Genomic DNA, 14,026 nt, shown 5'->3' with positions numbered 1-14,026 from the left:
AATTTATATGGCCATGTTAACACTTCCCTGCTTTTAACTTAGGTTTCATGCTCTCAATATTCCCCTCACTGTCTCCCAAAGACACAAAAGCCTTTGTCTAGATGGTTGATTTTGATCATCACCATGTATGGAAAACATCTGCCACAATCACTTTATTTTCCATTGTTTTCTTTTTTAAGGTATTTGTACATAAAGTTGTTTTTGTACAGCCATATAGTATCATATTTACAAAATATTACACAAATTACCCTTGGTGGTTGTCACTGGTAGAGGCAACAGCAGTGAAAAAGAAAAACATGGACATTAATTGGCTAACATACAAAGAAATATTAGAAGAAGAAAACAACCAATTAAAAATTTAAAAATACGAAGAACTAAGGCAGGTATGAACTGGCTACATTACCAGTTAAACGAAATTTTAAAATCAGACAAAAAATAAATGGATTTGACACAAAGATATCAGATTTAGAAAAAGAACTATTATTAAATAACAAAAAGATATTGTCAAAAACATACAGATTATTACTGGATTGGAAACTTAAGGATGAGGAGGTGAAGGAAGTGGTGGTGAAGTAGGCACATGATTTTGGCTATCCAATTGAGATGGAAAAATGGGACAAAATATGGGGGGGGAACCCTTAAAATTCACTGCATGATATCTGATAAAAGAAAACTTTACGAAAATGATTTATAGATGGTACCCAACCCAATCCAAATTAGCAAAAATAAATAAAAATAACAGCAATATGTGCTGGAGATGTAAACAAAATGAAGGAAACTTATTTCACATGTGGTGGACATGTCCCCAAATCAAAAAAATTGGGACATGATCTATGAGGAACTAAAAAGAATGCTAAAACACACATTTTTAAAGAAACCTGAAGCTTTCCTATTAGGCATTCTAATGATAAGCATCCCAAATTAAAATAAAAGAGTGTTTATGCAACAACAGCGACTAGAATGCTAATAGCAAAATACTGGAAAAACGAGTTAATACCAACGAAAGACGAGTGGCAAAGTTGTGTGAGTACTTCGAACTAGCCAAAATGACAGAACTAATAAGAAATCACTCAGGCAACAAGGTAAAAAAAGGAATTGGATTGCTTAAAAAACTACCTGACAAAATATGGTTCCGAAAACAATACTTGTTTGTGCTTAGATTAATCTCACAGATATAATGGATATAATGGGTCCTTCTAAGAGGGCCCATGCTTACAAAATCCCAGTGCAAAAACCCAATCCCTAAAGTCGGCTGCTTTGACAGCTGGGATCAAGAACAGGTCCTGGAACTTGCTGAAGAAGCAGCAAGATGCCATGGATGAGATGTCACAATTTTGCTGCAATCAGCTGGTGCGGTTCTTACCATAAATTCATTGTTTCCAAGTAGCACCAGCTGCTGGGCATTGTTGTAATTGGCAGCATCAGGCTCTCTTCTGGCCTGGCCTGGCCTGGCTCTTTGGCTTTTGGTGGGGAGCATAGCTGTCAACTTTCAGATTTGAAAATAAGGGGTCAGCAGCCTCGAAAATAAGGGATCAGCAGCCTCACCTGTCCCAGGGACAGTCTACGGGATATCTAACAATCCTGGATAGCAGCGGAAAGCGGTGGGAAGTGGCGCTGGAATAAGGGAATGTCCCGCCAAAAAAGGGAAGGTTGACAGCTGTGGTGGGGAGTTCTTCACATTCTTCAGCTTCTGCTTGCCCTTCTCAGGACTGAAAGTCCCTCTAGTGGTGAACTGCGGCTTGTCATCCAAACCTCTGAGGTGCCCTGGCGCTTGTTCGAGTGCTGAGGTATCTCCAGAGGGAGTTGCCCAGTAGAAAGGCGATGTTAATTTAGCCTTGGATCTTTGTTCCCAGTCCCAGTACAGTTAGCGGCCTCCATCTGTTTCCTTGGTGTGAGGTATGATTATTACTAGGCATGCTCATCAGTCTAAGATTAGAACGTGGTTGGTGTAATGGCTGATGGTGTCTCACAAGGCTATTCATGATTTCTTAAAACTGTAAAAAGCAACTATCTCCCTATGTCATTCTCTGGAGAAAGAGGCACGGGGGGGGGGGGGGTTCCCTCCTATGTAAAAGGCTTATTCTTTCCCATCCACTATTTATTCTTTCCCACCCTCTCAGCTTTTAGAGGGTACCTCCCTTCCCACACAAGCAAAGTAGCACAAGAGAAAAAGGCTGGTAGGCCCACAGAGGTGTGACACATTATAGGGAAGGCTTCAGAAATTACAATGCAGCATGTCTTTTTTTAGCTGATTGATTTAGAGACATCCTGAGCACTCCGAAGAGGGTCAGTAGTATCTGGACTGCGGAGAACGCAAGGAGCAAACACAATTGCCAGGGCATTAGCTGACATCCGATTCGTCGTCTCCTCTAGGGCAATTCTAAACAGCACCAAAATATGACACCATCATTTTTTGTGAGAAGGCACAAAGTTGGAAATTACAAAGTTTGGACACAGGTTAAAGAGAAAGAAAATCAAATATGCTGGGGATGGGATGTAAAGAGATATGGGAAAGGACTCTCAAAGACTGTGGGGAAAGTTCTTCCTTAAAACATGAGAGGCCAATTCATGAGCTACATTTTGCCACACCTCTTCTATTTATGACCTCAGCACTGATAGCATACAAAGGGGCCAATGTCTATGGCCTGTTAGGCACATCAAAAGATGTGCTGGCCACATTCAGCACTGCAAGTGTGTTAGAAAAAGAATAATATAATATTTTCCCACTAACATGATGACCACAGGTTAAAGACTCAAATTCTAACGTTTTGCTTGAGAATATAAGGACAATGGCTAATTACCTAGAACAATCTGACTAGCTGCTGCTGCTGTGTGTGCTTGGATTGTAGTGCTCATTGGAAGATCATAATCAGTGTGATTTTAAGCAAGCTAATGACACACAGAACATGATATCCAAGACAGCTTTCTTGCCACACTGCATGGCTACAGTATACATGCACAAGTCTCTGAGCATGCAGTCTGCAACCACAAGGATAATAATAATAATAATTTTTTTTAATTTATATCCCACCCTTCCTGGCCAGAACCGGGTTCAGGGCAGCTAACATCAGAAAATAAATCCTGACACCTGAGGCAGTCATCTCACCTTACTCATGGATTGGCCGGCCCTGAATAAATATCTGCAAAGAGTAAGGTTGTCGTAACTTCCGTCATAGAGCTTCAGTATGCTGATGACAACATAGTGTGTGCATGCTCAGAAGATGCCCTGTATACCATCGTAAATATCTTCGCAGAAGCTTACGAAAATCTTGGCCTATTGTTCAACATCCAAAGTGCAGCACTAACAAGTACAAAATAACCCCTCTGCAGCACCACAAATCCAACTCAATGGTGTAATGTTGGAAAATGTTGATCACTTCTCCTACCTGGGCAGTTATCTTTCCACAAGGGCCAACACTGATGCCGAAATCCAGCATCACCTGAGCTCTGTGAGTGCGGCTTTCTCCCGATTGAAGTGCAGTGTGTTTGAGGACCGGGACATTCGCAGGGAAATCAAAATGCTTGTTTACAAAGCTATTGTACTATCAACCTTACTGTATGCTTGTGAAACATGGACCACTTATAAATGCCATCTCCAACTCCTTGAAAGATTCCATCAATGGGTTCTCCGAAAAATTTGACACATCACTTGGGAAGAAAGGCGAACTAATACCAGTATACTGGAAGAAGCAAAGATCACCAGTGTTGAAGCAATTATTCTTCAACATCAACTTCGTTGGACTGATCATGTTGTGCGGATGCCTGATTATCATCTTCCAAAGCAACTACTCTATTCTGAACTTAAAAATGGAAAGCGTAATGCTGGTGGTCAACAAAAGAGGTTTAAAGACTGTCTCAAGACAAATCTAAAAAAATGTAGTATAAACACCAACAATTGGGAAACACTTGCCTGCGAGAGCTCCAACTGGAAACCAGCCTTTACCAAAGGTGTCGTGGGCTTTGAAGAGACTTGAACTCAGGATGTAAGGGAGAAAAGTGCTAAGAGGAAGGCATGCTTGGCAAACCCTCACCGAGATCAACTCCCGCCTGGAAACCAATGTCCCCACTGTGGAAGGACGTGTGGATCCAGAATTGGCCTCCACAGTCACTTACAGACTCACTGTTAAAACCGTGTTCATGGAAGACAATCTTACTCGGCTACAGGTGATTGCCAAAGAAAAAGAAGCATTGGGATCTGCTGCTCCTGTGGATCCTGCCCCCTGAGATGGTTGCCTCACCTTGCCCCGTGGTTGGACTGGCCCTGCAGCTAAGTCCTATTCAAAGTAGACCTACTGAAATGAATGGACCTAAGTTAGTTACTGATGCTTCATGATCTTAATTTTGTGTTGATTACTGCAAGCTAACCTTTTCAAATTGCATTTGTTATTTACGGTAACCTACTAATTAGGGAGACTATGAGACATATTACAAACTGCAAGGAAAGTGGTTAGTGCCAGGACCTCAGCAACAAATGCCCTTTCTACAAAACAAAGCTTTAAGAGGCAGTAAGGTCACAAGAGGGAGGCTCTTAAGGTACAGAAAAAGAATGTGATCCTTATTCCAGTGGGATATAAGAGTAATAATTTGGTAGGATGTGCCAGACCAGTTTACCTTTAAGGCAGTACAATTTGAAGGCATATACTCCATCATGTATTCATCCAAAAACACCTTAAATGTATTGACCCACACCCGGACAGGCGATTCATGCCAGTCTCTATGTTCAAGCCTCATTGTTTTCTCTAGAATCTATTCAAACAGGACATATAGGTCTTTGTACTGGACAGGGGTGTTGCAAGGGGGGTGCGGTCCATCCCAGGTGTCATGCCTGGGGGGGTGACAAAATCCTTTCAGGCAGATCAGCATGGCAGCACTCGCACCCCCGGTGGGCAGTTTTTCACGTTTGGCATGATAGTTGTCGTGAAAATCCGCCCACTGATTGCACAAATACACCTGGCAATCAGCTTGGCACCCACTGGCAGGTGGCATTCGCACCCCCCAGCGGGTAGTTTTATGTGATCGGCGATTAGATTTTCACGATTGGGGGGTGGTGCTGGCACCCCCAGTGGGCAGTGCTCGCACCCCTGGCTGGCCAGCTAGGGGAGGCAAGCACTGCCCGTCGGGTGTGCCAGCGCCGCCCACCAATCACAAAAATCTGACCGCCGATTGCGCAAATACACCCGGCGGCCGGGCATATTTGGTGATCAGTGGTTGGATTTTCACGATGGCGATCATGCCAATCGCACAAATCCGCCCACCGGGGGTGCAAGCGCTGCTACGCCACAGGGGGCAAGTCGCGGGGTCCCCTCTGGTGTGCACGGCTAGTGCCCCTCTTAGATATGTCTCTCCTCCTGTCAGGTTAGGCACGCGTGGGTCACCCGGAGAAGGCGGTGAGCGGGGCTGAGCTGAGGAGCAAAGGGGGAAGCGGAGAGCTGCGAGGAGGAAAAAAGAGATTTACTGTAATTCGGAACTCTGGCGAGGTTCTTCTTCTTCAAGCCTCTGTTTCCCTTTCTTCACTTAGAGAAATGTCATAGTGTCTAAGTGCACCGAAGCACTTGCATAGTATTAAGCACAGAACAGCATTTATACACTGTGTATATAATCTGTACAGTTAATATGTATTAATTAAACTACTGCCTTGTCTTATATACAGCAACTAAAGGAGATTGTGCAACTTGCCACAATAAAGTTTTCGCCATGAACTTGTATTAATTTTAATCTCACTTCTCCCATTGGTGAGAAATCTGTGCATGGTTCCCATTCTTCCAAAGGTGCTGGAGGCTATAACAATAGATTTGGCAGTCAATTAACTTTTGCTTTAGCTGAGAGCAGCTTCAGACATTGCAACTAAGAGTGTTAATGGCTTGCAATCTTTCCCTTCTTTCTTTACTTGTATGGAATGTCTGAAATAGTCACTCATACAGTTTCTCCTCAGAGGAGAGATGAACGGAATGGCTTTTTGAAATTTGTCCACACATACAAGAAATAAAATGCAGATATGGAGAAGAAAATTAGAAGCAATTAACTCAGGATCTCCCCCTTTCTTTTGGCTAGACATTTTATACCTTCCATCTGCAGCTGCAGTCTTCTGTGCAGCTGCCAGTTTTCCAATCTCTCCTTGGGACATTGTTTTGTGAAGTATTGTTTGGCCTTCATTTGAAGAGAAGTACCGTAATAGCTGCAAAAATTTCAAGTGCAATAAATACTTCTGAACCAGCAGGGTCACTGGATATTGCAAGGATATACAATCATCTTACAATGGTGGACTCAGGGGCGGAGGAAGGGGTGTGTGGTGGGTGTGGACCGCCCCGGGTGTCACCACTGAGGGGGGTGACAAAATGCTGGGTGGCACTCATCATGGGGCCTGCAGCGCGCTTGAGCCACACGTCAAGCCAGGTGAGACCTGCAGGCAGAAGTTCACTGTGCATAGTTCTTGAATAGATACATGTATGAATCAGCAACAATACATAGCTAGCCTGTCTGTCCTCCCAGAGTTGCTATATGCACTGCCTTGTCCCTTGAACTTAACTTGGTTTAGTAAGATGATACAGGAACAAGACTTGTACTTGTGCCTGAGAAAAGACCGGCTGGAGCAGACCAAAGATCTATCTGGCCCAACATCCTGTTTGCCGCTGTGGCCAACGAGATGCCTCTGGGAAGAGCAGAAGTAGGATGCGAGAGCAAAAGCCCTCTCCTGTTGTTGTTCCCCATGGCCCTCACGATGAGTAGTCACTGCAAATCTTATCCTCCATTAATTTGTCTGATTCCCTTTTAAAGTCAGCTAAGCTGGTGGCCGTCACCACGTCATGTGCTGGCAAAATCAATAGATTTTTGTGCAAAGTAGTATTTTTTGCTGTATCTCCCAGATTTCTCATTGGATGACCCTGGCTTCTAGTATTACAAGGGGGAAATACATCACTATCTTCTTCCTCCACACATAATTTTGCATACCACTATCATACTTTTCTCACTCACATTTAAAAAAGAAAATAAAGATCCCCAAATATGATAACCTTTCCATATAGAGAAAATGTCCACATTTTTTTTGAGTTTTTCTACACCTTTTCCAGTTCTAAAGTATCATCTTTGAACTGTGGTAACCAGAACTGTATACAGTAGTCCAAGTGTGATCACTTGTGAAAAGTCAAAAAGTCTTCAATCAACTACAGTTTCCCACTGCATTTGAAACAAGGAACTATAGTTACACAGTTCAGAAAAGCCAGCATCTTGAACTACTTATTGAAGTCACTTTTTGACTGAAGTATAACACCAGGAATCATCCTATTGGTGCTTAAACTTTCAAACAAGAGAGTTGTGTTGCCTAGCGACCACTCATAATGCTTTGATTCTTCAATCTAGAACTCTGATTGGCTGTGTGGTTGTGAATGAGTTTTTCCCTTGTATAGTTGCTCTGGACCAGGCCTGAACTCTTTTTCTCCAAATATTATATAACATACTGTAGATATAATATTATACACTGCTTTTGTTCTGTTTACCTACAGTAAAATAGTAGAGTAAGCCTGTAATTTACTAGTTGTTGTTGTTTATAAAAATAAATAAATTAAAAGTGGAGTGGAAAGGAGGTGGGTGTCTGGGAAAAAAGATTTGCACAATTCAACCCCTCATTGAACCCAATATGCTTTGACTATACATAATTTTGGCTTTGGGTACGATTAATCCAGAATGCGGCAGCCAGACTGGTGACTGGGAGCGGCCGCCGAGACCATATAACACCGGTCTTGAAAGACCTACATTGGCTCCCAGTATGTTTCCGAGCACAATTCAAAGTGTTGGTGCTGACCTTTAAAGCCCTAAACGGCCGTGGTCCAGTATATCTGAAGGAGCGTCTCCACCCCCATTGTTCTTCCCGGACACTGAGGTCCAGCGCCGAGGGCCTTCTGGCGGTTCGCTCACTGCGAGAAGCCAAGTTACAGGGAACCAGGCAGAGGACCTTCTCGGTAGTGGCGTCCTCCCTGTGGAACGCCCTCCCACCAGATATCAAAGAGAACAACTACCAGACTTTTAGAAGACATCTGAAGGCAGCCCTGTTTAGGGAAGCTTTTAATGTTTCATGTATCACAGTATTGTAAAATCTTTTTGGAAGCCGCCCAGAGTAGCTGGGGAAGCCCAGCCAGATGGGCGGGGTATAAATAATAAATTATTATTATTATTATTATTATTATTATTATTATTATTATTATTATTGGAATGTAACCCCCTGCAAGTTGGGCATTTACTGTCCCAGTTTCTTTTCTCTCTTGATTCCATTTGCTTTATTTCAGTCCGTCTGCTAACAGTTTTAGGATCCTGGCTTGTTCCAAACCTAGCAACCATAATTTCCCAAGGGACCTGGTCTGTCAAGTCACAAGAGTCATGACATTGCCCTCATGCAAAAAGGGGTTCATTGGGGCTTCTATGTGTAGAAGGCAGAACAGGAAAATTGTTTGTTTCCCCCCTTCTTGCAGGACAGATGCCAACACCTTTACCATGAGCAAAGAAGATGCTGCATCAGTGTAAACATTTGTAAGCTTAAACAAAACCCAGCAAGCACCTCCTGGCCCCTTAAACATTAACACATTCTTATTGTGAATTAGCTTTGGTAGACAAGCTCATCATACTTTATTGCAGGTGTGGGGAAACTTTGGCCCTCCTGATGATGCTGAATTACAACTAAAGTCATCCCCAACCAGCATGGCCAATGGCCAGTGGTGATGGGAGCAACATCTGGAGAGTCAAAGATTCCACACACCTGCTTTATCGGATGGAATATGAATGACTATAAAGGACTTCAGTCAGTTAAGTTTTACATTTCAAAGTTAATTTGAAAAATAATGACTCTAAAGTACACTCCAGAAATTTAAAGAAAAAGTAGATGTTTCCAAGAATTCTTAACCAGAGTTCAACCACTTATACGTAAAATTATTCTTTCCTTTGGAGAAGAACCAGTGTTTGGTGATAAAATCACTGTTTGGCACATAGGTTTAACCTCTGGCATCTCCAGTTAAAACTATCAGGTAGGTGGTGATGGGAAAAGAGACCCTTATCATGAGATTCTGGAGAATGTCTTACTAGTCAGTGCTGTATCAACAGCCTGTTCTGGTATAAGGCAGATTTCAACTTACTATATTCCACATACTTACAAAAATAGCCAAGCTTATTCCCTACTTAAATTCTGAATAGCTGTATCCTCATTCATTTCTAAGTTATTCATATACACTAAAAAGGGGAAATTACAAAGGTGTATACATGAGGAAGTACAAGGTGCAATGCTGTGTTTTGCTTTAGTTTTACTTTTTAAAAAAACTTGTAACTGCTTTACCTGTTGTAGCCTCACTTGGGACCTGTGATGAATGGTGGGAAATAAATTTTGTGTGTGTGTATTTCCCACCAGTGGACTGTTGTATAAAATGCATAAGCAGGTGGCTAGTAACTTTGTCACACAATAGATTGTGCAATCTGTTGCACCAGTTTCTTCGAACATAACTGTTGTGTTGGATTCTTCTGTTGTGCAACTCGCTTGTCTGTCCCTGGGCCAGTGGACAAGAACACGGGATACAGCCCATTCTGTGTGTGTGTGTGAGTGTGCACACGCGTTTGTGTGTGTGTACACACACACATACATTTTGTTATTCCAGTTCTGTCAACAGATGGAAGTGAGTCCATGGAGAACTGCTCTTTCACAGAGAGGGTGTGTGTCAAGTAAATATAGGGGTCCTGCAATGGGGGACCAAGCTCCTTACCTCCCCCCCCACCTTTCCCCTGGATTTGTTGCCATTTGAAACATGTGGACATCGTCTCTCTTTTTCATTTTACTTTAAAATTATCTTTATCTTCCTTTCTTCTTTTATCTGCTTTGCTTTTGTTTATGTTTTGTTTTGTTCTTTGGTGTCCTCTGCTCTGGGTTAAAGAGGGTACGCACTCGAAGGTGATGTCTGGCTGGTGTAAGACCCTGAGTGAGAGGCAGGGAAAGAGAGATCTCCACCACTTTTGGTGAAGGCATTTGCTAGGGTGGCAAATATAACTATCCTAGCCCCATACACAAAGCCAATCGACACAATCAGCAAAAACTACACAGCAGACTTCTCATGGTAAAGTATCGTTGCAGACCATCTAATGATCCTAATGAGGAATCACGTTCGAATAGTTTTCTGTATTAAAATACCCAGCAACCTCCCTGTGTGTAGAAAAGTAGCACATTAGGGAAGGGGATCCCTGACCTCTCTTCCCATATGACAAGATTTCCTTAACACCCCACCCACCCACCCAGTGCGCTCTTCTGCCCCTAGTGATTAAAATGTGCCCTTGCAGTCTGAAGTGGCATAGTCCCAGAACCACATAATTGATATGGCCTTGTACAACTTCCCTGCTTCTAACTTAGGTTCCATGCTCTCAATATTCCCCTGTCTCCCGAAGACACAAAAGCCTTTGTCTAGATGGTTGATTATGATCATCAGCATGTGCGGAAGAAATATGCGACTTTCACTTTATTTTCCATTGTTTTCTTCTTTAATAAGCTAGAAGTTATTTGTTCATAAAGTTGTTTTTGTACAGCCATATAGTATCATATTTACAAAATATTACACAAATTGCACTTTGAATATGACGGCCTTGTTCCAGGAAAGAGAAACAAAAATAACATTAATTTAAAAAACTAAAGAAACCTCCAGACATGAAATTACAATGTGCCAGCTGACTGCGTAACTGCAAGCCAGCTGGTTCAGTGAGCAAAATAAAGCATTTTCCTTTATAGAATTCTTCTTTAAACATGTAAGATTTATAGAGTATGACACAGGACAATATATCCTTTTACAATACATAAGTCTTTTAAAATTTACACTCAGTATACTTATAAATTACTTTTAAAAAATCCATTAAAAATAACTATATGCAGCCAACGTCCTTTCTAGTGGTGAGTACATTCACTTAATACCATGAGTGGGGAGAGAAAAATCCAAGACCCTGTACTTACAGATTGCACAAGGTCAGGGAGTGCAGGTGGGGAGAGTAGACTGCTATCTTGGAAGACAGGTATCAGGCAAAAATATGGATGTGGAAATGAATGGAAATACTTTTTTTTCTTCCTGTTGCCAGTATCAAAAACAAAACAAACAGTGCAACAACCAAAACTCTGGCTTGGACCCATCTGAATTATGAAATTTTATCTCCTCCTCCCCCAACAAGGCCAGTGCTGAAAGGAAGGCTTTGCACCGGAAGAAATGGGAATTAGTACCCTGGAGTGTATGCAGAGCCTAGCACTTCCCAGCAGAGCAACTAGTCAAAATGAGGGCCAGAAGATAAGTTTCCAAAGGATCTTTGTGCACTTGCTGAGTGTGGCTCAAACAGAAACAAGCATCTAATGTGTGTGTGGGAAATGCAATGACTATCATGCAGTTCGGGACCAAGAGCAGGATTTTTTTTGGGGGGGGGGAGGAGAGGAGTGCAGCTTATTAGTCTGCAACATACTAGCATTTAGGGAGGTGGGTGCAGAGAGTAGGGAAACCCTTTCTGGCTGTGGGTGTCCTACATTGCTTTATTCCTTTTCCTCTCTTTCTTAAAGGGTAATTTGAAGCAGGAGGAGCACAGATGAGGATTCCTGTGTCAGCAGCCAGACAAAGTCTGACTAACAGGGCAAGTGCAAAAGAGTAAAGTGGAAGTAGATATCGAGTGGGATGAAGTTTGTCCAGCTGGTTTGTGCCACGAGTCCCACACAAATGGAGCTGCAATTTTCAATTGCTCCCCTTTTTTGTAATCGGAGACCCCGGCCTGAATTTGGAAGGGGCTGCTTGCATGTTTGGTTTTAAACCACCAAATCATCACTGATTCTTAGCCAGTCAGACCACTCAGACTAGAAATGAGGCGTAGGACCTGCATACAATCACTAACAAAAGCTGGTAACTAAAGGTTATCAGATTTCCTGCTCTCATGTATACAATCACAGTAGACTGCCCCTGTTGGTAGTTTTTTATATTAAAAGTTTTTTTCTAAATTACAGCTATATTTGCATGGGTGGTACAAAGCAGCTGGGCAAACCTTAGCCATCTTAATATTTTCTGCTATCCTCAGTGATGCTCTGAAAAAATGGGGCTCCCCAAAGGTCCACTTTAAAAGATACATACATTACTGCTAAAGTCAAGAACTGGAGCAAATTTTCCCACACACATTCACAGCTAATTCATCACAAAGACAAAGTCCTGAAAGCTCCAAATGCAAGGTACTGGTGGGAATTACCTCATGACATAAGGATGCAAAAAACGACTACCTTTCACACTGTCAAGACCTCAGATCTAATTCTAGCTTCCTCCACCCACCCATTTACCTTCCTGGCATAAATGTCCCACATTAAAGGGGGAAAAAGTTAAGTCCCACATTGTGGGGGGAAAGTTAAAAAACAAAACATATTTACATTGAACTTCAGTAACCATAATACTATCAAAGAGCTTCAAGTAGTCTCTGATTTTGTTTTGACTTTGCTTAATACTGATGTTCAGCAAAAAGGTGATGTTAAATCACATTTTAAACAGACTGATTGTGACAGCAGCCCTCCTTACTGCTTCTCCACCCAACTGCATTTTGCTTGAGTAAAGTGATTGTGGGAGTGACTTTTTTCCTGCCCGTCAGTCTGTTTGTGGAGCTTTTTGCTCATCTAGCAGCAGAGTGTGTCCAGGGCATAGCCAGAAAAACAAAGGGTTCTATCTCCTATTATTTATGCTGCCTATCCTGTACCCTGAAAACAGAACACCTGTTGTGGTTATGGCTACTGAACATTCGGCACAAATATTTGGCATTGACCTACCTGGAATCAAACTGGCATTTGTTATTCTGACCTTTTTAAAAAGTCAAAAAGCTCTCTTTTCCACAACAGGTGTGCACCTGACGGTTGTCTGAGAAGTGCTTGGGTGGAAATGAACATTTTTAAATATCTGACAACACAATGAAGCAAATAAGGAATAGCTTCGAACAAGAGCTTGGTCTCCTTTATGCTGCGGGTCCGTCTAAGAGGGCCCTTGCTTACGAATCCGTGCAAAAACCCAGTCCCTAAAGTCGGCTGCTTTGATAGCTGGGATCAAGAAGAGGTTCTTGAACTCCAATTGTCTTCTGGTGTTCTTGTCTGCTTGCACATTCCCTTGCCCATCACAGACAGAACTGGGGACTGACAGACTATGCAGATACAGCTCACCGGCCCTTCCTTCAGGTTTACTGAGGGAACACACAGAGTCCCAACACACTGAGTTCCAGAACGCCGGTGGCAGCAGACGGTGTTGAAGAAGCAGCAAGATGTCACGGATGAGATGTTACCATTTTGCTGAGATCAGCTGGCGCGGCTCATACCATAAATTCATTGTTTCCAAGTAGCACCAGCTGCTGGGCATTGTTGTAATTGGCAGCATCTGGCTGTCTCTTCTGGCCTGGCCCGGCAGTTGCCTCTGGGAGGTCTTTGGCTTTTGGTGGGGAGTTCTTCACATTCTTCAGCTTCTGCTTGCCCTTCTCGGGATTGAAAGTCCCTCTAGTGGTGAACTGCGGCTTGTCATCCAAACCTCTGAGGTGCCCTGGCGCTTGTTCGAGTGCTGAGGCATCCCCAGAGGGAGCTGCCCGGTAAAAAGGCGATTTGGAGTATATCTGGAATCGCTTCCTAGTTACATGAGGTAAGCAGGAGGAGGAAGAGGAAGGGGAGGGTGACAGAGATGGAGCAGACACAAAGGAGTCTACCGACTCCACAGATTCCTGCTGCTTCTTCAGATGCCTTCGAGGCCTGGTAGTGATGGTGTCTGCCTTGATGGGTCTGGCGAAGCCAAGTGCTAAATTTCTATCTGGCAGAAAAGAGATACAAGAGAAGTGTTAAGAAGTGTTGGCATTATCCCAAAATGCACATATCTTACTGAGTTGTATGGAAAACAGAATACAATCAGGGAAAACTACAATGGGAAGGCACACCCAAAACAAAAAGACAGCTGCACATGTTGGTAGGATTCCCAACTTGTTTGTAAAACTATCTTGGGAATTTTTTTTCTTACATTCCTTAATAAATACT

At 42.7% G+C, this 14,026-nt stretch overlaps 1 protein-coding gene across 10 annotated transcripts in view; it reads right to left on the bottom strand.

Annotated features, from left to right (window-relative positions):
* Positions 1 to 14,026, bottom strand: part of MYO9A (myosin IXA) — a 174,924-nt gene that overhangs the window by 14,435 nt on the left and 146,463 nt on the right. For 7 of the 10 annotated variants that reach the window (XM_081888335.1, XM_081888334.1, XM_081888337.1 and 4 more), the window contains one exon: positions 10,481 to 13,805. The exons of 2 other annotated variants lie outside the window; for them this stretch is intronic. In XM_081888335.1, coding sequence (XP_081744461.1) covers positions 13,321 to 13,805 — 485 coding nt within the window. In that variant the 3' untranslated portion in view covers positions 10,481 to 13,320. Of the gene's footprint in view, positions 1 to 10,480; positions 13,806 to 14,026 lie in introns of those variants that run through there. One more of the 10 variants, XM_081888341.1, reaches the window with a different exon arrangement.

The sequence above is a fragment of the Podarcis melisellensis genome (assembly GCF_964234715.1).
Source record: "Podarcis melisellensis genome assembly, chromosome: 14".
NCBI classification, from domain to species: Eukaryota; Metazoa; Chordata; class Lepidosauria; order Squamata; family Lacertidae; genus Podarcis; species Podarcis melisellensis.
This window is presented reverse-complemented; position numbering and strand designations above follow the sequence as displayed.